The 24578-nt window shown below is 40.8% G+C and overlaps 1 protein-coding gene across 1 annotated transcript; it reads left to right on the forward strand.

Annotated features, from left to right (window-relative positions):
* Positions 1-996: 996 nt before the first annotated feature.
* cpeb1a (cytoplasmic polyadenylation element binding protein 1a) lies at positions 997-24578 on the forward strand. The gene is made up of 11 exons (XM_060908254.1): positions 997-1248; positions 1379-1576; positions 2267-2472; positions 6495-6744; positions 9248-9361; positions 13612-13701; positions 13814-13950; positions 14882-15080; positions 15167-15261; positions 15392-15472; positions 23240-24578. Exons 1-11 carry the CDS (start codon positions 1221-1223, stop codon positions 23348-23350), a joined length of 1509 nt encoding a protein of 502 aa, XP_060764237.1. The 5' UTR covers positions 997-1220; the 3' UTR covers positions 23351-24578.

Consider the following 24578-nt stretch of genomic DNA (forward strand, 5'->3'; position numbering starts at 1 on the left):
CATTTGTACTACCTCTATTTGCTTCTCTTTTCTTTAGCTTTCAAAGACATGCAGTTAGGTTAACATGGGGCAGCCTTGGGCTGAGGTGTCCTTGAGCAAGGTACCTAACCCCTGACTGCTCCCCCGGTACTGTAGTATGGCTGCTCACTGTTCTGGGTGTGTGTGCACTGCTTCAGATGGGTTAAATGCAGAGGATGAATTTCACTGTGCTTGAAGTGTGCATGTGACAAATAAAGACTTCTTCTTCTTCTTTCAGCAGTCTGTAAAAAGAGAGCCCTGATTTCTTATTAAATCTATTTGTACAGTCAATCACACAACAGCTCTTTCCTGTTTTAGATGTGTGTGTGTGTGTTTGTTCATGGCATTAGAGCTGTGTCACTTCCACCTACGGTGAAGTCATGTGTAATCCCACTATTGTACGTTACTGTACCCTCTGCTGTCGAAACAGTGCAGTTACAGCTGGGAAAAACTAAGAGATTATGCAGCCTGTTAATAATCACGATTCATTTTTTATTTCATCAATTCAGATTGGCATAGTTTTGTATCGCAATTTATCATCGCACAAAATATCGTTACATGCCTAATATTCAAAATATTTTCACTTGGTAGGACATTATGTTTTGCAGTGTACTAAAAGCAGCCTTACTGTCTCCTCCTTTCAAATATTTCTTTGCAGCTCCTTTTAGCTCTTCAGTAATGGATATAAATGGAAAAGGTAAAACGACCATGATTGGGCCTCTGCGTGTGTGTGTTTGTGTACTGACTGAGTGAAGGTGGGGTTTGTCGTGCCCACTCAGTTGGAAAAAAACAAAACAAAAAAACTGTTCATTGAAACCAGCTGAATCACAGTGATTATAGGAACTAGCGCTCTCGCTCTCTTTCTCTCTCTCTCTCTCTCTCTCTCACACACACACCTCTTACCTCCCCCTCCCCTCTCATCTGGTCTGGCTCCAGCTTCTGGCCTGACTCAGCAGAGGAAGAGGGAGGGAGGAAGCGAGTGAGAGAGAAAGAGATCTGTGTGACGAGACTACCGAGAGCAGTGCAGCGGAGAGTTTGATACCATACAGAGCTAGATTTATTAGGCATTTGTAAGTATGCAGACTGCTAGAATACATGTGTGATTTGACAGTGATGTGCCGGAGCAGGGAATGACCTTAGCAGCGAGAGAGTCACTATTATAGTCACATGTTTAACGTGTCAGTGATGCACACGCAGGGCTCATGGAAGCCTCAACGGGCAGCACAGCAGGTTGGCATCTGAGTTTCAATCTGTGATTATTTGTTTGTGATTAGTGTTTGCGTATGTGTTAAGCTGTTTGTTAAATGTTTTTTTTTAAAGTGGTATGTGCAGAAATTGTATTTTTGTTTTATTTTTGTAGAACTGCCAGAAGCAGAATGCTCCGCTGTGGGCAGCAGGATGCCGTTCTGCAGTCAGGAGGAGCAGGAGTCTCGTCTCGGCCTGCTAAGTGTCGCTGAGCTCAGTCTGGGCCTGCAGTCGCTCAGCCTGCCCTGCTGGGAGCAGCCCTGGGACTGCGCTGAGCCTGAACTTCCAGTCAGGCCCAGTTCTCCTGGCAGCAGTGAGTACCACAGTCAGTGTGGTGCTGCACGTATACAACGTATTTGTGTCAAATACAGTGATTTTCTCATCCTTTTTAACAGTTTAGTTTTGAGCCTTTTATCAGAGCCTTCATAAAAGTGTGTGTGTAATTAATATTTTCTACGATAATCATAGATTGTTCTTGAAGGTCTGAGCTCAGTTTGTCTCATATCTTTAACGCACGCATGACTAATCACCTCAAACACACCACCACACCTCAAACACAAGCTTTTCTATTGATCTGCTGGTATTTGTTCAGCTCAATAAAGCAATGCTGATAATCTTTATAAGAATGCACCTTGTTTTAGTTACGTAAGCATTCCTTACTCATGTTAACGCTTTTTTTTTTTTTGTCAGGGATGAAATATATGTTTGTAGAGTATACACACAGTTTAAAGGCTCTGTGTGCCTCACATGTGCTCTGCCCCAATTCTTTTATATAGAGCAGATGACACAGAAGCGAGTGTAGCACCCAAAGCCGCTCAATTCTGCTGTCTCATTCAGGGCCGTGTCACTCCAGGACATTGCTCTTTGTCAAAACATGGTTCATTATTGAACACGACACCAAAAATGTTCTAGTAAATCCATGATGTTGTCTGAAATCTGATATATGTTTGCCTTATTTCTTATTTATATGAAATATCCTCTCTATATTGTGTGTGTGTTACAGTGCTGGGGTTACGGCCTAGTCCTCTCAGCAGCGCTCTGGACACTCTGCAGGGTTTTCAGAGCCAGGGCTCTTTGGGTGGAGGTGACCTGTTGGAATATTTTCCCAGCCCGACCCGCATGACAGAGCCTCTTTCGCTGCTCAACTCCGGATCTAGCAGTCCTGTCGACTCTGAGACCAGCGGTATCTCATGTGGATCTGACCACCTGGTTAGTAAACTTAAGTGGAGTAAATGGAAAATGGAGTAGCAATGATCCCTCCAACAGTAATTAATGTTTGTTTTTTTGTTGAAATGGCTCCCTAATGCACAACTAGTTGCTTGTAACTGAACTACAGGCTTGGCAGATAGTTCTACCCCTTAGGTAAACATGTACACCTTCAATTCATTGAATCAATGGAATCAATCTAATATATTTAACAGTTATTCCACGAAATCAAGTCGTACATGACCTGATAGCTGACGAGGCGCATAGCACCGAGTTGGCTATAAGCCATGTACGACGAGATTGAATGGAATAACTGTTTTATTCTGTCCACATTCACTGGATTTTGAGAAACAGAGCATTTTTATTTTTTGCAAATTCAGTAAATAAAAACTTTATACAAAACGACTGACAAAATCATTTCCGCTTAGAACGTAAACAAACCGGCGAAATGACAGTAGCAATTTGTGAAAAATGCTATAATAATAATTCTTGAAAAATAAAAAAGATATATTTTTACCATCAAATACTTTTATTCCAGATTTTTTTTTGGGGGGGTTGTATTCTTGGGGGTTTTGTTTTCAAGTCAGGTTTTTATTTTGTCCTCAGTTGGTTCAGCAACACTCTCCGCCATTTTGTTTTTCTCTACTCATGGTATATGAGCTGATATCCTAGTAGTAGAGTAGCTGATCAGAATGCACAATTGCTCATATGCAGTGAATGTGGATAGAATAATTTTGAATAGACTCAAGTTCATCCATCCGTCCATCATCTATATCGTTTATCCGTCAGGGTTGCTAGATCCAATCCCAGCTGCCTTCCGACAAAAGGCAGGATCTCAAGTACATCTTTGTTTAATATCCATTTTTATTAACCCTTTTGCTGGTGGAACAAAATTCCAGGTTAAGATAAGATAAGATAAGATAAGATAAGATAAGATAAGATAAGATGAGCCTTTATTGTAATTGTAACATGTACGATGAAACTGGAGGTGCTCCTAATGATTAGTGCATATTAATAATATTAGTAAAACACAAACACATTTAAAACACAATCACCCATTTAAAAATAAATAAATTAATTTATTCATTAAAAATAAATAAAAACACATACATGTAAAAACAAACACAATCAATACTAAAATAGCAGCAAATGATAGTGTCTGTGATATATATATATAGTGTATATATATATATATATATATATATATATATATATATATATATACACACACACATAATCGTAAGTATACTCTGGGTGCGATTTGCTGGGGGGGATGGTGGGGATCATCCCCCCCCTCTGGTTTTTATCTCTGCTGAAAAAAAATCCTTGGGGACAACCCCGTCAATAAAACAAACAAACCAAAAAAAAAAAGTTGACATGACAGGCATGTTGTGACACAGTTTTCTCTGGTCTACATTGCACTCACTTTCAAAATGACCCGAAGTGGCAGCTTTGATGTTCACGAACGTCCCCAGCAAATAGATACACTGTAGGTAATAACAATATCCAGAGTGTGAACATGGATTTAGCGCCATGAATCACATCCTTACTGATGAGCGCAACAGAATGAATGTATCCACACTGACAGCCTTCTTTTCCTTGCTGTCAATGGGCCAGACGTGCGTTCCTTCCCTGCTGAGAAATTCGCAGAAATGTGGATTAAAGAAGGGCGAAACGCGGCGGATAGCGCACCGACGGGAAAGCAGAAAAGGCCACATGGACTGCGCCATCAGAGCAAACTGTTCATTTAGTATTCATGTATTTTAGTGATTTTCGAGTCACTGTCCATTTAATCCGGAGGGAGAGAAACATCACAGCAACGCACAAGCAATGCGAACTTTGTTGTGTGTTAGTGTTCGTGTATTTAGTCAGAGAGATAGGAAGATGAATTTACTATCTCTGGTTTAGTGTTCGTTTTCATTTAGTGTTATTCATTTGATATCATCGGGTGTTATTGAGCTGTTAGCCTATTGTTACCTTAATTTTGTGACGTTTCATGATTAAAAAAAAAAAACATCCCCCCTTCTGGTTTTTTGACAAATCGCACCCTGAGTATACTGCACAGATTAATTGATATTCAGAGTCTTGATGGCCCATGGGAAAAAAAATGTTTTTCATCTGTTTGTCCTGCTTTTGATGCTCCTCTGTCTCCTGCCAGAGGGCAGCAGGCTAATCACGTGGTGTCCAGGGTGATAGTGGTCACTTGCAATGTTCCTGGTTCTGGAGAGGCAGTGAGAGCTGGCGATGCCTTCCAGGGAAGGTAGCCGATGATCTCCTCAGCAGTCTTAACCACCCTGTGCAAGGCTCTCCTGTCTGTGGCTGAGCAGCTGGTGTACCACACAGTGATGCAGCACACTCTCGATGGTGGTGTGGTAGAAGGATGCCAGCAGCTTCTCTTCCAGTCTGTTCCAGCCTGTTAATAATACTTCTGAGTTGTTTGAGCAAGAAATCATGTTTATTAGCCATTACTGTCAAACTCTGGACCATTTGCTCTCATCATTGGAAGCCATGGCCTAATGGTTAGAGAAGCAGGTTTGGGACCAAAAGGTCTTAGGTTCAATTCCCTGGACCAGCTGAAATGCCTTTGAGCAAGGCTGCTCTGGGTATGTTGTATGTCACTCTGGATAATTAAAATGTGACAATAAAAATTAAAATGTGCCAACCTGGAAAAAAATGACCCAAATACTATCAGTGGAGTGAGAGTGGTGCCAACTTTCTGTTCAGCTGGGTTTTTTGCAAAACCAGACATCTTCATTGTAAAATGCTGCTATATTCATGAGTGTGTTTCAGAAACCGACATCTGCCACCTCCCATTTTTCACAGAACTCCATTTCAGCAAGTCGGCACTCTGGAACTAGTGACATATCCATCATGGCTGCACCCATGATTTGTTGACCTTCCTCAGTTCGTTTGCTAAATTGGCATTGATTTAACCAAATAATGCATTCAAACATGGTATAGTTGAACAGGTGACTGTATCGCAGGTTGGACGTAAAAAGAAATCTAATCCACCCAATTCGGATTGCTTAGAAGCGAAAAAAGGACATCATAGCGGGGTGGGAATATTTGCCCATGTTCCTTGCAGACACAGTGCATTTTTTATGTTTGTTAATTAATTTTCATTCATACATTTTCTATACTGCTTATCCATTCCGGGTCGTGGTTGAGCTGGAGCTGATCCAAACTGTTTTTGAAATTATACAGTATACTGAATTCAGATTTGTCTGGTTTTCCAAACAAAGGTAATCAAAAACCTTCTTTTAGTTTTGTTTTAATGAAGTTTGATTTTTCAGACAACAATAATGAATTTCTGATTACATATCATTTCAGATTGCCTCTATATGAAATGGCCAGTTCTATCATGGAAATCAGACAAAAGCAAAATATATTTACAGAAAACAAGAAAAATTATTTGTCTGATTTTGCCACTGAAAAGTTCACATGGATTGGGGGGGGGGAATCATCATTTTGTTTTGCTAACTCGTGTATTGCTCTGATAATATAGCCTGACTAAGAAAGAATGATGAATACCAAAACATGAACTCACAATCAGTCTGAAAAAGATGGTATTGATGCATCTCTAGTTTTAATCCACTATTTTTGGAGCTGATAATGAATGTGGTTTTACTGTTTTGTTTTGGGTTTTTTTTTAGGGTTTGGCAGCTTGAAATATCGGGCCTTTATATATGGTAGATCTGAAAGGGTTAATGAGTTTTGCTAGCTGTATAGCTTGCTGCTAATTCTTTGATTTGTTATTTAAGCAGTCAGAACGTGAAACGAGGAAGTCATTGCAAGAAACATGTCATTATATTCCTTTCAAGGGAAAATCTTCCACTGAAAAGATATTTGTAGAAGGCAAGGCTTCCTCTAGCCTGACTACCTGCTAAGTGTATTGTAATCGGATCACTGGCAGGGTGTACAGAAAGACAGGATTAAAAGATTAACTATCACAGTGATGGTTTAATGCGTTGAGTTTGCAGTATTGCTGTTATCGAAATATCATTACAGTTTCCTTTCTTTCCTAGACCAGTTTACGGATCTCTCCTCCGATGAAATTCCACCTGTTTGACCCTCAGAAAGAGGCTCTGTTGCCTAGCATAGGGCAACGAGAAGACTCCATCTCTCCTCTCGCTCCTGCCCTCCCTGCTGTACTTGAAGAGTCACTGGCTAAATGTTGGACCAGAACAGCACCCTGGCCCAGCTGGAGCACCCAGAATGCACGAGAGCAGTCGTTCAGCATTGAGACGAAGGCTCAGCTGCACAGACAGGCTGCAGGTAATGTTCAGTTAGAACGCTAACATCACAGCAAAATCACTGTCTGGTGTACAATGGTGCTTGAAAGTTTGTGAACCCTTTAGAATTTTCTGTATGTCTGCATAAATATGACCTGAAACATCATCAGATTTTCACACAAGTCCTAAAAGTAGATAAAGAGAACCCAGTTAAACAAATGAGACAAAAATATTATACTTGGTCATTTATTTATTGAGAAAAATGATCCAATATTACATATCTGTGAGTGGCAAAAGTATGTGAACCTCGAGGATTAGCAGTTAATTTGAAGGTGAAATTAGAGTCCGGTGTTTTCAGTCAATGGGATGACAATCAGGTGTGAGTGGGCACCCTGTTTTATTTAAAGAACAGGGATCTATCAAAGTCTGATCTTCACAACACATGTTTGTGGAAGTGTATCATGGCACGAACAAAGGAGATTTCTGAGGACCTCAGAAAAAGTGTTGTTGATGCTCATCAGTCTGGAAAAGGTGACAAAACCATCTCTAAAGAGTTTGGACTCCACCAATCCACAGTCAGACAGATTGTGTACAAATAGTAGCCTAGTAAACTAGACCCACCCGCCTAGCGGCCAAAAATATTTTTTGCCTAGCGAGTGGGTCTAGCCTTGCACCATATAAACAAAAACACCCCGGGCATCAAATCGTGCCCGCCAATCACAACGCAAGGTTTTTGTTTGGATTCTTTGGGCGGGCTTTTGCAGGAGTGACGACAAAGCTGCGCGACGCTGGAGAAAGCGCAACAGGAAAGATGGCTACGGGCTAGTGAACAGCGCGCGTTTGACTCCGCTTTGGAATCAGTTTTAGAAGAATTAGACTTGGAGTTTTCGTTGAAACATGAGCAGGAAGAGGCTCTCCGCTCATTCCTTTTCAAAAAGGACGTTTTCGCTGTTTTGCCGACCGGCTATGGCAAAAGTCTGATCTACCAGCTGGCTCCGCTCGTAGCCAAAAGGATGGGCTAGTTTGTGCAGTACAAAGAATTAATAAACAGCTTTGAAACATTACTTTTTAATTGTTTCTTATTTTCCCGTTATTTTAAATTTAAGGGAAATTATTTCACCAAACACCACTAAATAAAAACTCTCAAAAACAGCCTCCCCCACTGCTTTCTGTCGTTCTGACTACGTCACAGTCACTGTTGCGCTGATTGGTCAGAGCGTTGGCCTATACGCACAGAGACAGTTTGAAAGACAGCGGTTTGTTCCTCCTACCCGCTTCGGAAATGTCTATGGATCAAGGCCAGACTAAATATTCACATTTAGTCTGGCTTGCCAGGCTATACAAATAGAGGAAATTCAAGTCCATTGTTACCCTCCCCAGGAGTGGTCGACCAACAAAGATCACTCCAAGAGCAAGGCGTGTAATAGTCGGCGAGGTCACAAAGGACCCCAGGGTAACTTCTAAGCAACTGAAGGCCTCTCTCACATTGGCTAATGTTAATGTTCATGAGTCCACCATCATGAGAACACTAAACAACAGTGGTGTGCATGGTAGGGTTGCAAGGAGAAAGCTACTGCTCTCCAAAAAGAACATTGCTGTTCGTCTGCAGTTTGCTAAAGATCACATGGACAAGCCAGAAGGCTATTGGAAAAATGTTTTGTGGATGGATCAGACCAAAATAGAACATTTTGGTAATTGAGAAGCGTTATGTTTGGAGAAAAGAAAACACTGCATTCCAGCATAAGAACCTTATTCCATCTGTGAAACATGGTGGTGGTAGTATCATGGTTTGAGCCTGTTTTGCTGCATCTGGGCCAGGACGGCTTGCCATCATTGATGGAACAATGAATTCTGAATTATACCAGCAAATTCTAAAGGAAAATGTCAGGACATCTGTCCATGAACTGAATCTCAAGAGAAAGTGGGTCATGCAGCAAGACAACGACCCTAAGCACACAAGTCGTTCTACCAAAGAATGGTTAAAGAAGAATAAAGTTAATGTTTTGGAATGGCCAAGTCAAAGTCCTGAACCCAATCGAAATGTTGCGGAAGGACCTGAAGCGAGCAGTTCATGTGAGGAAACCCACCAACATCCCAGAGTTGAAGCTGTTCTGTACGGAGGAATGAGCTAAAATTCCTCTACGCCGGTGTGCAGGACTGATCAACAGTTAGCGGAAACGTTTAGTTGCAGTTATTGCTGCACAAGGGGGTCACACCAGATACTGAAAGCGAAGGTTCACATACTTTTGCCACTCACAGATATGTAATATTGGATCATTTTCCTCAATAAATAAATGACCAAGTATAATATTTTTGTCTCATTTGTTTAACTGGGTTCTCTTTATCTACTTTTAGGACTTGTGTGAAAATCTGATGATGTTTTAGGTCATATTTATGCAGAAATATAGAAAATTCTACAGGGTTCACAAACTTTCAAGCACCACTGTACGTGTAAGCTATTATTGCCTGTGTGTGATTGGTGCAAATTAATTTGCTAGTTTATCTAGATTTATTGAAAAGTCAGTGAAAATCTCGGTTTCTCATAGCAACAAATGAAGCTACTTGCACCTGGGCTGGACAGCTGCCTCCACGCATCTACAAAAATCCCATCTACTCCTGTAAAGTGTTCCTGGGAGGTGTGCCGTGGGACGTCACAGAGAGTAATATTCACACACAAACACACACAGACTTATTGGAATGTAATTCTTGATTCAGAACACCACCAGATGAAATATATGTGAAATATGAATGATAAAATAGCACTGTTAAGTTCTTGAGTCTGATTTGTCAGAAGTAAAGCTGAAGCTTTAAGTTTTCCATCAGAGTCTTTGGCATGAGGAACGTTGCGGTTTCTTGACTATGTGACTGTATTTTCTGTCTTATTAACTTAAAGAGAGAGAAACTAGAATGTAACTATAAATGGATCAAATGATGATATCATTCTTTTTAAAATAAAAAAAAAAATCATGCTGTTATTAGAAAATAATCAACTCCAGGGTGGTAAAGCCTCTCCACCTCACATCATTACATCGTTTACTATTTTTCTATAACAGCACACCATCATTTTTTATTTCTTACATAATCCATGTACATAGTGCAACTTTATTTGTGTGATTATAATATAACGTTGCCTGTTTTTATGATCTAAGCAACAATATCATTTCTTGAACCATTTCTTAACACATAAACACCTTCCCATATTTTGGTACTGCACAGTATAACGAGTATACATACAACTAATACAGAGAGAGGAGTTGCCAGGTTGCTCAATGGCTTTCCATTGTATATAATTACAGTCACAGGAAAAAGGAAGTACACCCTCCTTTAATTCTCATCTCATTATCTGTAGCCGCTTTATCCTGTTCTACAGGGTCGCAGGCAAGCTGGAGCCTATCCCAGCTGACTACGGGCGAAAGGCGGGGTACACCCTGGACAAGTCGCCAGGTCATCACAGGGCTGACACACAGACACAGACAACCATTCACACTCACATTCACACCTACGCTCAATTTAGAGTCACCAGTTAACCTAACCTGCATGTCTTTGGACTGTGGGGGAAACCGGAGCACCCGGAGGAAACCCACGCGGACACGGGGGAGAACATGCAAACTCCGCACAGAAAGGCCCTCGCCGGCCACGGGGCTCGAACCCAGGACCTTCTTGCTGTGAGGCGACAGCGCTAACCACTACACCACCGTGCCGCCCGCTCCTTTAATTCTACTAACCCCATTTCCAGAAAAGCTGAAATATTTTCCAAAATGCAACAAAAAACAAGATCTGTGATTTGTTAATTCATCTGAACCTTTATTTAACTGATAAAAGTAAAAAGAAAAGATTTTCAATAGTTTTACTGACCAACTTACAACCCCGATTCCAAAAAAGTTGGGACACTGTGTAAACTGTAAATAAAAACACAATGTGATAATTTGCAAATCATGGAAGCCCTATATTTCATTGAAAATAGTACAAAGACAACATATCACATGTTGAAACTGATAAATTTTAGTGTTTTTTTTTTTTAACTATATGCTCATTTTGAAATTGATGTCAGCAAAACGTTTCAGAAAAGTTGGGACAGGGTCATGTTTACCACTGTGTTGCATCACCTCTACTTTTAACAACACTGTAAATGTTTGGGAACTGAGGAGACCAATTGCTGTATTTCTGAAAGTGAAATGTTGTCCCATTCTTGCCTGATATACAATTTCAGTTATTCAACAGTTCGGGGTCTCCTTTGTTGTATTTTGTGCTTCATAATGCACCAAATGTTTTAAATGGGAGACAAATCTAGACTGCAGGCAAGCCAGTTTAGCACCCGGACTCTTTTACTATGGAGCCATGCAGTTTTAATATGTGCGGAAAACAGTGTGGCATTGTCTTGCTGAAAGAACGAAGGCCTTCCCTGAAAAAGATTTTGTCTGAATGTCAGCATATTGCTCTGAAACATGAATATATCATTCAGCATTAATGATGCCTTCCCAGATGTACAAGCTACCCATGTCATGTGCACTAATGCACCCTCATACCATCACAGATGCTGGCTTTTGAACTGTGCGCTGATAATAAGCCGGATGGTCCCTCTTCTCTTTAGCCCGGAGGACGTGGTGTCCATGATTTCTAAAAAGAATTTCTACTTTTGAGTCATCAGACCTCGGGACAGTTTTTCACTTCGCCTCAGTCCATCGTAAAAAAGCTCGGGCCCAGAGAAGGTGCCAGTGTTTCTGGATATTGTTTATATATAGTTTTAACTTGCGTTTGTGGATGCAGTAATGAACTGTTTTCACAGACAATGGTTTTCTGAAGTGTTGCTGAACCCATACAGTGATTTCCACCACAGACATGTGTCTGCTTTTAATGCAGTGTCGCCTGAGGGCCTGAAGATCACAGGCATCCATTGTTGGTTTTCAGCCTTGTCTCTTGCATACAGAGATTTCTCTAGATTATTTGAACCTTTTAATGATATCATGTACCATAGATGATGTGATCCCCAAATTCTTTGCAAGTTTACACTGAGGAACGTTATTCTTAAATTGCTGCACTGTTTGTCCACATAGTCTTTAGCAGAGCAGTGAACCCCTCCCCATCTTTACTTCTGAGAAACTCAGCCTCTCTGGGATGCTCTTATTATATCCAGTCGTTAGTGGCCTGTTGCCAATTAACCGAATTAGGTGGGTTTGTTTGTTTGTTTGTTTGTTTGTTTGTTTGTTTTTAGCATGATATAACTTTTTCAGTCTTTTGTTGCCCCTGTCTCAACTTTTCTGAAACGTGTTGCTGACATCAACTTCAAAATGAGCATATGTTTTTCAAAAAACAATAAAATTTCTCAGTTTCAACATTTGATATGTTGTTTTTGTACTATTTCCAATGAAATATCAGGTTTCCATGATTTGTGTATCTTCACATTCTGTTTTTATACCCCCCCACAAACAAAGTTTGAGGGGGTATATAGGAATCACCCTGTCTGTTCGTCCATCTGTCCATGGGTTTTGTGAGTGCATCTCCTCCTAAACGGTTTGATGGATTTTGATGAAACTTTACACAGCTGCAGTATACCACCTGAAGATGTCTCATCTCATCTCATTATCTCTAGCCGCTTTATCCTTCTACAGGGTCGCAGGCAAGCTGGAGCCTATCCCAGCTGACTACGGGCGAAAGGCGGGGTACACCCTGGACAAGTCGCCAGGTCATCACAGGGCTGACACATAGACACAGACAACCATTCACACTCACATTCACACCTACGGTCAATTTAGAGTCACCAGTTAACCTAACCTGCATGTCTTTGGACTGTGGGGGAAACCGGAGCACCCGGAGGAAACCCACGCGGACACGGGGAGAACATGCAAACTCCACACAGAAAGGCCCTCGCCGGCCGCTGGGCTCGAACCCAGGACCTTGTTGCTGTGAGGCGACAGCGCTAACCACTACACCACCGTGCCGCCCACCTGAAGATGTGCATGAAGGAAAATAATCCCGATCCGAAGTTTCAAAGGGGAGAAATTCCAACTTATTCCCTTACATATGGCAATATATGATGACAGGCTCGTAAGCAGGGGGTATTCTATAGTGAGTTTACTCACAGTTCTAGTTATTTATGTTTTACACAGTATCCCAACTTTTTTTTGGAATTGGGGTTGTATTTGTATTTTGTAAATATAAAATGGGTTAGAATTTGATGCCTGCAACATGCTCAAAAAAGTTGGGACAGAGGCATTATTACCATTGTATTACATCACCTTTCCTTTTAATAACACTTTTTAATTGTATGGAAGCTCATCTCATCTCATTATCTCTAGCCGCTTTATCCTGTTCTACAGGGTCGCAGGCAAGCTGGAGCCTATCCCAGCTGACTACGGGCGAAAGGCGGGGTACACCCTGGACAAGTCGCCAGGTCATCACAGGGCTGACACACAGACAACCATTCACACTCACATTCACACCTACGGTCAATTTAGAGTCACCAGTTAACCTAACCTGCATGTCTTTGGACTGTGGGGGAAACCGGAGCACCCAGAGGAAACCCACGCGGACAACATGCAAACTCCACACAGAAAGGCCCTCGCCGGCCGCTGGGCTCGAACCCAGGACCTTGTTGCTGTGAGGCGACAGCGCTAACCACTACACCACCGTGCCGCCCCGTATGGAAGCTGAGGATACTAATTATTGCAGTTTTGCAGTAGGAATTTTTGTCCATTCTTGCTTGATACAAGACAAGAACTGACTGTTCTCTTGCTGCCTAATATATCCCACCCCTTGACAGGTGCCATTGTAATGACAATCAATGTAATTCACTTTACCTGTCAGTGGCTTTAATTTTATGGCTGATCGCTCTGTGTGTGTGTGTGTGTGTGTGTGTGTGTGTGTGTGTGTGTGTGTGTGTGTATTTTATATTCCCTCTTTGTCTCTTCAGGTAGTCTTCTGAACACATTTAGTGTGTTTGGTGGCCTAAAAGTGGAGTGGCCTGATAAGGATGGTAAACACTCTCAGTGCCCACCTCAAGGTAACCAGCCTAGAGGAAATGCAGTTGTGACAGTTTCCACACATTCTTATCTTAGAAAATGAATGATTTTGTTAGTTAACATATTTTGATGATATTCATTTGTTCTCTGTAGGTTATGTGTACCTGGTGTTTGATTTGGAGAAATCAGTGAAGGCTTTGCTGCAGGCCTGCAGCCAGCGTCACCTGCATCCTACAGATTACCTGGAGTACTACTACAAGATTTCTAGTAAGAAGATACGCTGTAAGGTGGTGAGTATAATGTGAATAGATACTTCTTCTGTGAGGTATGCTTCCAACCAGATGTCTTACTGCTTTTAAACAAAGATACAAAAAGCAGGCCAAAGAAAATTTCTATAAGCTGCAAGGCAGATATCATCAGCATGAAGCCAGATTATGGAATGAAAAAAGTCATGGGCTACATCCACATGGTTAGTGTGGGTAGCGTACTGTTTTGACGTGTAGTTGAGTGCCATTTTGGACAGTAATAGATAAAGGTAATTCAGTGTAATATCAACATTATGATGTCATGATACACTTTTCTGAGATATCATGGGTGTCATTATATCTTTTTAGATTAAAAAAAAATAAAAATAACAAACTCTGGAAGCAGATTTCCTGGAATTTTCTACTGTATAAATCTCGACAATTTTTTACAAATTTTAAACTTTTTTCTCTTTTTCAGTATAATTTTTTTTTGTATGCATTAAATTTTCAAAAAGTGTCATCAAACTAATTTGTAAAGTTTTTTAATGCAACACCGCTGTCCTGCTGACAGTTTGTAAAGAAATCTACATATCATGATACATATTGTAGAAATGTCTTGAAATATCACATGATGTGATACTTTGGTCATATTGCACACCCCTAAGGGACAAGTCATGAGGGCAGTAAATGTTTTACTAACTTCAGATATATCGTATGCTACTATACTGCCAAAATACTCCATGTCTTTACATCATATCTGCTCCTTATCAGTATGCTAGCGACTTCTTTTTTGCATTTTTATCTTATGAACAAGTTCAGTCTATGTATAATGATGGATTAAAATTCCACTATTAAGTGCTGTTTGGTGTAACACTCTGTCAGTTGAGATTTCTTTCACCGCAGATGTTTGCGTTCTGGAGCAGGATAGACTGAGATATATAAGAATTGTATTAAACCCTCTCTCATGTACACACAGGTGCAGGTGATCCCATGGGTGATCACAGACAGCAGTTTTGTGTGCTCCCCCTCGCCGCGGTTCTTCCCCAGTAGAACAGTGTTTGTTGGGGCTCTGCATGGAATGCTGACGGCTGAAGCTTTGGCTCACATCATGGCAGAACTGTTCGGGGAGGTCGTGTACGCAGGACTTGACACGGACAAGCACAAATATCCAATAGGTCTGCCTTCACACTCCTGACTGCTCCATGTCCCATTGTAATCATTACATTGTGACAGTTCAGGTTGTGATATTCGGCTGTTGCAGGGTCTGGACGAGTGACATTCAGGAACCAGAAGAGCTACTTAAAAGCACTGACTGCTGCATTTGTGGAAATCAAGACCACCAAATTCACCAAGAAGGTAAAATGGGAATTATTTATGGACAGAAATATTCATGCATCATTTTCCGTGCAGTTTTTAAGGGTATTAGAATAATTTTCACGATCAACTTTATCTACCTGTTCATGCTTTTGTCTTCCACTTGGTTTAGGTTCAGATTGATCCATACCTTGATGACTCAATGTGCCAAATCTGTAATTGTCAGCCAGGCCCATTCTTCTGTAGAGATCAGGTGAGAGAGTAACACTATGCTCTGTTAAATATTGTAAGCACTGCTTTGTAGTCCGTGGCTCCAATAAAATGATACAAAGAAGTGCAAAGTCAGTATATGGTTCTATATGACCCAGGCAGTGTTAGCTCATGCTTGTAGCTGCACTGTTGCTCCCTTAAGCAAACTTCTCCAGGGCTGACCATGCACTCTGACCCCCAGCTTCCTAACAAGATAGGATATGCAAATAAAAAATAACTTCATAGCAGTTTACAACCCCAGTTCCAAAAAAGTTGGAACAAAGTACAAATTGTAAATAAAAACGGAATGCAATAATTTACAAATCTCAAAAACTGATATTGTATTCACAATAGAACATAGACAACATATCAAATGTCGAAAGTGAGACATTTTGAAATTTCATGCCAAATATTGGCTCATTTGAAATTTCATGACAGCAACACATCTCAAAAAAGTTGGGACAGGGACAATGAGAAGCTGGAAAAGTTAAAGGTACAAAAAAGGCACAGCTGGAGGACCAAATTGCAACTCATTAGGTCAATTGGCAATAGGTCATTAACATGACTGGGTATAAAAAGAGCATCCTGGAGTGGCAGCGGCTCTCAGAAGTAAAGATGGGAAGAGGATCACCAATCCCCCTAATTCTGCGCCGACAAATAGTGGAGCAATATCAGAAAGGAGTTCGACAGTGTAAAATTGCAAAGAGTTTGAACATATCATCATCTACAGTGCATAATATCATCAAAAGATTCAGAGAATCTGGAAGAATCTCTGTGCGTAAGGGTCAAGGGCGGAAAACCATACTGGGTGCCCGTGATCTTCGGGCCCTTAGACGGCACTGCATCACATACAAGCATGCTTCTGTATTGGAAATCACAAAATGGGCTCAGGAATATTTCCAGAGAACATTATCTGTGAACACAATTTACCGTGCCATCCGCCGTTGCCAGCTAAAACTCTATAGTTCAAAGAAGAAGCCGTATCTAAACATGAGCCAGAAGCACAGACGTCTTCTCTGGGCCAAGGCTCATTTAAAATGGACTGTGGCAAAGTGGAAAACTGTTCTGTGGTCAGACGAATCAAAATTTGAAGTTCTTTATGGAAGTCAGGGACGCCGTGTCATTCGGACTAAAGAGGAGAAGGACGACCCAAGTTGTTATCAGCGCTCAGTTCAGAAGCCTGCATCTCTGATGGTATGGGGTTGCATTAGTGCGTGTGGCATGGGCAGCTTACACATCTGGAAAGACACCATCAATGCTGAAAGGTATATCCAGGTTCTAGAGCAACATATCCTCCCATCCAGACGACGTCTCTTTCAGGGAAGACCTTGCATTTTCCAACATGACAATGCCAAACCACATACTGCATCAATTACAGCATCATGGCTGCGTAGAAGAAGGGTCCAGGTACTGAACTGGCCAGCCTGCAGTCCAGATCTTTCACCCATAGAAAACATTTGGCGCATCATAAAACGGAAAATACGACAAAAAAGACCTAAGACAATTGAGCAACTAGAATCCTACATTAGACAAGAATGGGTTAACATTCCTATCCCTAAACTTGAGCAACTTGTCTCCTCAGTCCCCAGACGTTTACAGACTGTTGTAAAGAGAAAAGGGGATGTCTCACAGTGGTAAACATGGCCTTGTCCCAACTTTTTTGAGATGTGTTGTTGTCATGAAATTTAAAATCACCTAATTTTTCTCTTTAAATGATACATTTTCTCAGTTTAAACATTTGATATGTCATCTATGTTCTATTCTGAATAAAATATGGAATTTTGAAACTTCCACATCATTGCATTCCGTTTTTATTTACAATTTGTACTTTGTCCCAACTTTTTTGGAATCGGGGTTGTACATGTACATACACTCACTGGCCACTTTATTAGGAGCACCCATACATCTGCTGTTTTATGCCGTTATCTAATCAGCCAATCCCTTGACAGCAGCACAATGCATAAAATCATGCAGAAACAAATCAGGAGCTTCAGTTAATGTTTACTTCAAACATCAGAATGGGAAAAATTGCGACCTCTCAGTGTGACTTTCACTGTGGCAGGGTGTTGGTTTGAGCCAAATGGACTGGTTTAAGTATTTCATAAACTGCTGATCTCCTGAGGTTTTCACACACAACAGTCTCTAGAGAATGGTGCGAAAAACAAAAACATTGAGTGAGCGACAGTTCTGTGGGTGGAAATGTTTTGTTGATAAGAGAGGTCAGAGGAAAATGGCCAGATTGGTTCCAGCTGCCAGGAAGCATATAGCAACTCATATAATTACTCTTTACAACCGTGATGAGCAGAAAAGCATCTCTGCATGCAGCAGCAGAAGACCACATTGGGTTCCACGACTGCAGCCAAGAACAGGAATCTTAGAATCAAGAACAAGTTCCTATTAAATTGGCTGCTGAGTGTATACAGTTATGGCCAGAGGTTTACATGCACTCATGGATATGAATGTCATAGCAGTATTAGGCTTTCAGTGATTTCTCTGAACTGTTTTTTTTCTGTGGCAGAACGATTGTATAGCTTAGATCTTTAATAGGGAAAAAAAACAAGAATTTGGTACACAAGTTTTACTTTATTTTGGGTTTTCTGAAATCAACATAGGGTTAAAAATATATATACAGCACACCTACTGTAATATTTGGTGAAATGTCCCTTATCAAGTTTCATCTTGACCAGACACTTTTGGGAGCCATCAACAAGCTTCTGGCAGAATTCTGATTGGGTATTTGACTACTTTTATTGGCAAAATTAGGAGAGTTTAATTAAATTTGTGTGTTTCTTGGCATGGGCCCAACTTTTAAGCACAGTCCACATATTTTCGATAGGGTTACGGTCAGGACTTTGGGAAGGTCATTTGAAAAGCTTAATGTTAGCCAGCTTTATCCATTCCACAAGCAGCTTTGATGTGTTTGGGGTTGTTGTCCTGTTGGAACATTCAATTGTGTCCAAGTTTGAACTGTTTAGCTAATGGTTTGATGTTATGCTGAAGAATTCTGGGGTAGTCCTCCTCCTTCATTATTCCATTTAATTTGTTTAACCATGCTTAACAGTTGCTTAACAGTTGGTACAGTGTTATTGGGGTTCAGTGCCTCACTTTTACTTGTCCAAACATACCTTTGATCATTGTGGCCAAACAACTCAATCTTTGTCTTATCCAATCATAAAACTTCCTCCAGAAGGCTTTTTCTTTGTTCATGTGGTCAGCTTCAAACTTTAGTCAAGCTTGTAGGTGTAGATTCTGGAGCAGAGGCTTCTTTCTTGGATGGCAGCATCTCAGTCTATGGTGATGTAAAGCTCGCTTGACTGTAGACAGAGACACTGGTTTTCCAGAAGCTTTCAGTTCATGGCAGGCCTGTGCCTTGGTGCTTCCTGGGTTGTACCATCCGAACCAATTTCCTCTCAGCTAACGGTGACAGTTGAGGTCTTATTCTAGAATTTGGCAAAGTGGCTCCACCTCCCAATAACTTGTACTTGGCAAACAAACCCTTTTTATGTTGGCACAGAGAAGCTACCAGTTGTAGTAAGCCATGATCACTAACTGGAAGCTAAGAAGCCTTGGTCTTGACAAGTTAAAAGACATTTTGGAACTTTCAGCATAAATGAATTAATAATTTATGTAGGTGTGTATATTTTTGACCCTGTATGTATAATTTTGACCCTTTGTTGATTTCAGAAAACCAAAACCAAAAAATAACAATAATAATTGAAAGCCCAACATCGACATGGCATTCATGTCCATGATGAATGTATGTAAACGTCTGACCGCAACTGACTGCTATTTTCTTTGAAGAGATGGGTGACAAATTAATGGAAAAAATTGTTTGGTCATGAAGTCCAAACAGGAAAACACAAGTCTAGGTTTCAGTTTTATTAAAAGTATTAGATGCAGACAAACCAGAAGTATCATGCAGTAATTAAAAACCATAAACAGGCAGAAGGTCAGGCAGTTGGCAATGGAACATAAAGGAAGTGAGATTAAGGGGATTGATAAACAGGTGTGTTTGAATGGGTGTGAGAAATTGTAAACCGTTGCATGTTATCAGAAGTTTGATGATTGGGAACTGTATAGGTGTTGCTTTGTCTGGTTCCCAGCAGACATGAAGGTTGGTAGAGGATTTTGAGAAATGGAGTTTCCCAAGACTCTGACATGACAGTTATGCAGTGGGAGACATTTTGGTGGCATGGTTTGGGTCCAGTTGTCCCCTTCACGGCAGAAACATTTCTATCTTAATGGGGATGCTTTCATTCAGGACGACAGTGTCCACATCCACAGGGCATGAGGGCTCACTGAATGGTTTAATGTGGATGAAAATTATGTCAGTTTTACAGTATGATGTTCTATCCAACTAGACACTAACAAGAGATGTAGAAGTGATATGTTAAACAATGTTCTTTTCACCATCGTCAAAACACCATCCAAGGGAATATATACGTATCTTTTGGAGGAATGGTGTCCATCTTCCAGGACAGATCCAGAGACTTGTAGAATCTTTGCCAAGGTACATTGAATCTGTTCTGGCAGTTGGTTATGCCCCAACACCTAGCATTTGTCTTGGGTTTTTTCCTTTAATTTGTCACCTGCCTGCATTTTAAAAACAATTTCAGAACAAGAAGTGGCTCATCTGAGTGTTGGGAATCATTTCAATAAATAAATAAATAATCAAAGATATTTTTAAAAAGAATATTGTAATAGCACATGATGAACAAATGTATTACACATTTTATTGCTGTAATTAATAATAATGAGTAGTAGGTAGATAAAACAGCTCTTGTTCTTACAACTGATGCTGAAGCTTAGCACTGACTTTTCTCCTGTAGTCAGCCTGATGACATTATGTGGCAGATGCTACTGCTGTTAACAAATAGTCTAAATTTAATTACATAAAGTATTATTTAAAAAAAACCCAGACATTGTGGGTGGCACGGTGGTGTAGTGGTTAGCGCTGTCGCCTCACAGCAAGAAGGTCCGGGTTCGAGCCCCGTGGCTGGCGAGGGCCTTTCTGTGCGGAGTTTGCATGTTCTCCCCGTGTCTGCGTGGGTTTCCTCCGGGTGCTCCGGTTTCCCCCACAGTCCAAAGACATGCAGGTCAGGTTAACTGGTGACTCTAAATTGAGCGTAGGTGTGAATGTGAGTGTGAATGGTTGTCTGTGTCTATGTGTCAGCCCTGTGATGACCTGGCGACTTGTCCAGGGTGTACCCCGCCTTTCGCCCGTAGTCAGCTGGGATAGGCTCCAGCTTGCCTGCGACCCTGTAGAACAGGATAAAGCGGCTAGAGATAATGAGATGAGATGAGACCCCAGACATTGAGTTGTCAGAATGTATATTCCATTGTGGGGTATAAAAGCAGCACTACTACAGTTGTCTGCCTCACAAATTCTGACATGGGCCTGGGCACAATTTTTTTTTCTTTTTTTGGTGGCTGGAAATCTCATTAATATTCATGATCAGGCATGAGACTGGCAGAGAAAGAAAAAAATCTGAAAATCACGAGAGGGTCGAAAGACTATCCTTAAAATATTGGCAGGGGGTTTGGGGGCCACCTAGGTGCCCAGTGGGGTTCAGGTGGGCAAAGCTCCTGGCATTTTTATACCTAAAACTTCTGCAGATCTGATCGAGTGTGAATATGCATGTAAGTTTAACAATAAGTCAGATCATTCAGATGAAATAAAAAAATCTAGTCCACTTTTTTGTTCACAGCTGCCTCAAGTAATCAAGATGGTGTAATATGTACTGCTAAATGTGTACACAAACATTATCTTGGGTCAGTATTTTCGAGTATTCTATGCACAGGATACACTATTCTACAAGACTGCTCAGTTAGGTCATTATACAATACATAAAATCCCCCCTTAGAAAATATTTCAATGCTTATATCTCATCTCATCTCATTATCTGTAGCCGCTTTATCCTTCTACAGGGTCGCAGGCAAGCTGGAGCCTATCCCAGCTGACTACGGGCGAAAGGTGGGGTACACCCTGGACAAGTCGCCAGGTCATCACAGGGCTGACACATAGACACAGACAACCATTCACACTCACATTCACACCTACGCTCAATTTAGAGTCACCAGTTAACCTAACCTGCATGTCTTTGGACTGTGGGGGAAACCGGAGCACCCGGAGGAAACCCATGCGGACACGGGGAGAACATGCAAACTCCACACAGAAAGGCCCTCGCCGGCCTCGGGGCTCGAACCCAGGACCTTCTTGCTGTGAGGCGACAGCGCTAACCACTACACCACCGTGCCGCCCAAAATAATTTATCATTCCAATATTTATGTTTTACCTACCTCATGTTCCATAGTTGATCTTATCAGTGCAAAGGTCACAAATAGCTTTGCCTGGCTTATTTATGTTCTTGATAAATTCCCTGAGCTTGACGCATAGAATTTTCTCGCTCTTGTCATTTGGTAAGTTTATCACCGTTTCTTCTTCTAACCACAACCACCTAAAATTATTTTTTACGGAAGAATCCAATTCTTTAATTGCAGCAATATCACAAGCATCGATGACCATCGCCATTTTTGTGCATGCCACGTAGTTGACAGAATGTGCATCGCGAACTGTGATTCATCAAAAATATCCCAACTGGCCAATCAGCAACGTCAACAATTTAAACACTCTCTGTGGGCCGGGAACCGCTAAAAATCTCAGCCAGTCTCAAAGCGTACATTGCAAGGAATGAACAGGAATGCCAACGACCAAATCATGGACCTGAACCAACATCTCCCCCAGCTTTTTTTCATAGAATTTACACTGATCTCATGAATGGCCCATATAGATGATATCTACAAATCGGAATTCTGCCAAAAATCGGAAAAATCTCATGCCTGCATGATGAAAGTGCTGCCTGATTGGTTAGGGTTTAGGGTTTGAGTTAATGAAAGAAGGTGGCCAATCAGGTAGCACTTTTCTCCTGAATATTAATGAGATTTCCAGCCACCCTTCGAAAAGAAAATTCATGGTGTGAATGCACTGCATGACAGACAGGAGTCACCCAATGCCACTTTCATTGATTGAAAATGAAATGCAGGTCAAGCTGAACCCAGCAAATAATTCAACAACAACTGTGTGGTATGTAGATCTTTTAAAGGCATGTTTAAATTGAAATAAATATACCTATACAAGTAGTTATGTCTCTCGTTGTATTGGCTTGCCCACTTATGGACATATTGCGCAAAAATAGATATTCAAATGATTCAAGTTTTAGTGTGGTTTTTTTTTTTGAGAAATCAGAATTGAGCGTCATTTTCGGCCAGTTTTGACAATACAAGCAGATGCAGCATAGAGGGTCTAAAAGCCCAGATTTGCGTTTGATTTTCTCAACAATGCAGTACATTCTGATTTTTCCGCAAATGCAAATTTCTCAGTCAATTTGGAAAAATCAATATTTGCCATCCTTTTCTCCTGCTGTTCTTTATCTGATGCTAGCTTACAGCTGTACTTTGTAAACCGCTCCATCACTATGAGCTGGAAATGATCCAACTTAAGAGACATTGGCCAATGAAAATCTAATTAAAAGTTAGTCGGTCAAAAATATTTCATTCGCTTTTGTTTACATTCAAAGCATATTGTTTAAAATAGATTACACTTTGCATTTTAATTTAATTTGTAGTGTAATGTTGCCAAGTCAAAAAGAATCATAAAAAGAGCCATACCTTACACTCCCAAGCTTGGCAAATAAACATCACTTAAGAAAACAGTTTGAAGTCACTTTTACTTAATCTGTTGTAATGCAATGTTTTCCTGGCTCTCTCACAGACGTGCTTTCAGTACTACTGCCGCTCCTGCTGGCACTGGCATCACTCAGCGGACATGCTGAGTAGTCACCGGCCTCTGATGCGCAACCAGAAGAGCCTCAACCCAAGCTAAATGGCCGATGCAAACTGTAACTCTGCTGCTAGCCCAGAGTTTTATGGACTCACCTGACCCACAGACGATTAACTGTGCCATCTTCTCTTCAGCTCACGGAGCAGAGACAGAGAGCGACTGTAAAAAGTTCATGTGTTGCACTGCTTTCTCTCTTTTTGCTGTTTACTCGTTGACTAAGGCACTATGTAGAGTGACATGCCGAGTGATGGCGGCCCATTTGCAGCATTACCTGGGCAACCGTCACCATGGAGATAACCCCAGATATCTATGGGTGGCAAATAGTAAAATGCCATCCTGATTTTTAGAGTTTTTCACACGTATTTGTGTTTGAATTGTTCAAATGCATGGCATCTACAGTATATTTATTATTTATCATTCAAGTCTAGTAGACTTTATGTTGGTAGTTTTGTCAGTACATTATTAGTATTATTACTGATTAACATGAGGTCAGAAGGCCCTTTTATCTGTTGATTAATTTACTTTTTTATTTACACACTCATTTTTTTCCGGCTTTACTGGATTAAGATGTAGATGTCGTTGCCCTGTGGATCATTTCTAACTACCCAGAGTAAGTATTTTTAATTTTTTTTTATTTCTTAACCATTCAGAAATGTTAATGTGTAGCAGCATTAAACATCCCATATTTTGCTGTCGTTGCTGGTTAGTAACAGTCAGATTGTGGACTGTACATAGTTTTAATCGAATTGTTGCACTTTATTCATTTGCACTTCGGGGAAAGGGGGGAAAACTAGTTTTAAATCTACTCTTGTACAACTGTTGAATGGGGGAGTTGTTTACGCATGATCCTTTAATTCACTGGTACTGTTTCTAGTCCTGTTCCTAGTGAATTGAACTAACTCTGGTTCAAGGCCTATTGACTGTAAACCATTCTAGATCAAATGCAACTTAACTCCCAGTTTTATTTAGGATTTAAGGCTCTGTGCCAAAGAAAGATCTGCTCTCTCTCTCTCGTTTTTCATTGAGGTTTGTTGTGCTGAGCTTGTTGCCTCGTCCAATTGTTTTTTTAGAGTCTAAATATCTCTACCTCATTGGTCTGCGAGTGTTGCCATGGTTACATAACTTGGAGGTTGTTACAGTTGGGCACAATAAAGTTGTTGAAGCATTATGAGTCTGATTAATTTCTTTAAAGTCCTTTTTGTACAGGTTTAAAAAAATAATAATAATATATGCACTGTAAGCCCTGATCAGTTTTGTTTGATCGAACCAT

Source organism: Neoarius graeffei, chromosome 2 (assembly GCF_027579695.1).
Source record: "Neoarius graeffei isolate fNeoGra1 chromosome 2, fNeoGra1.pri, whole genome shotgun sequence".
Classification (NCBI taxonomy): domain Eukaryota; kingdom Metazoa; phylum Chordata; class Actinopteri; order Siluriformes; family Ariidae; genus Neoarius; species Neoarius graeffei.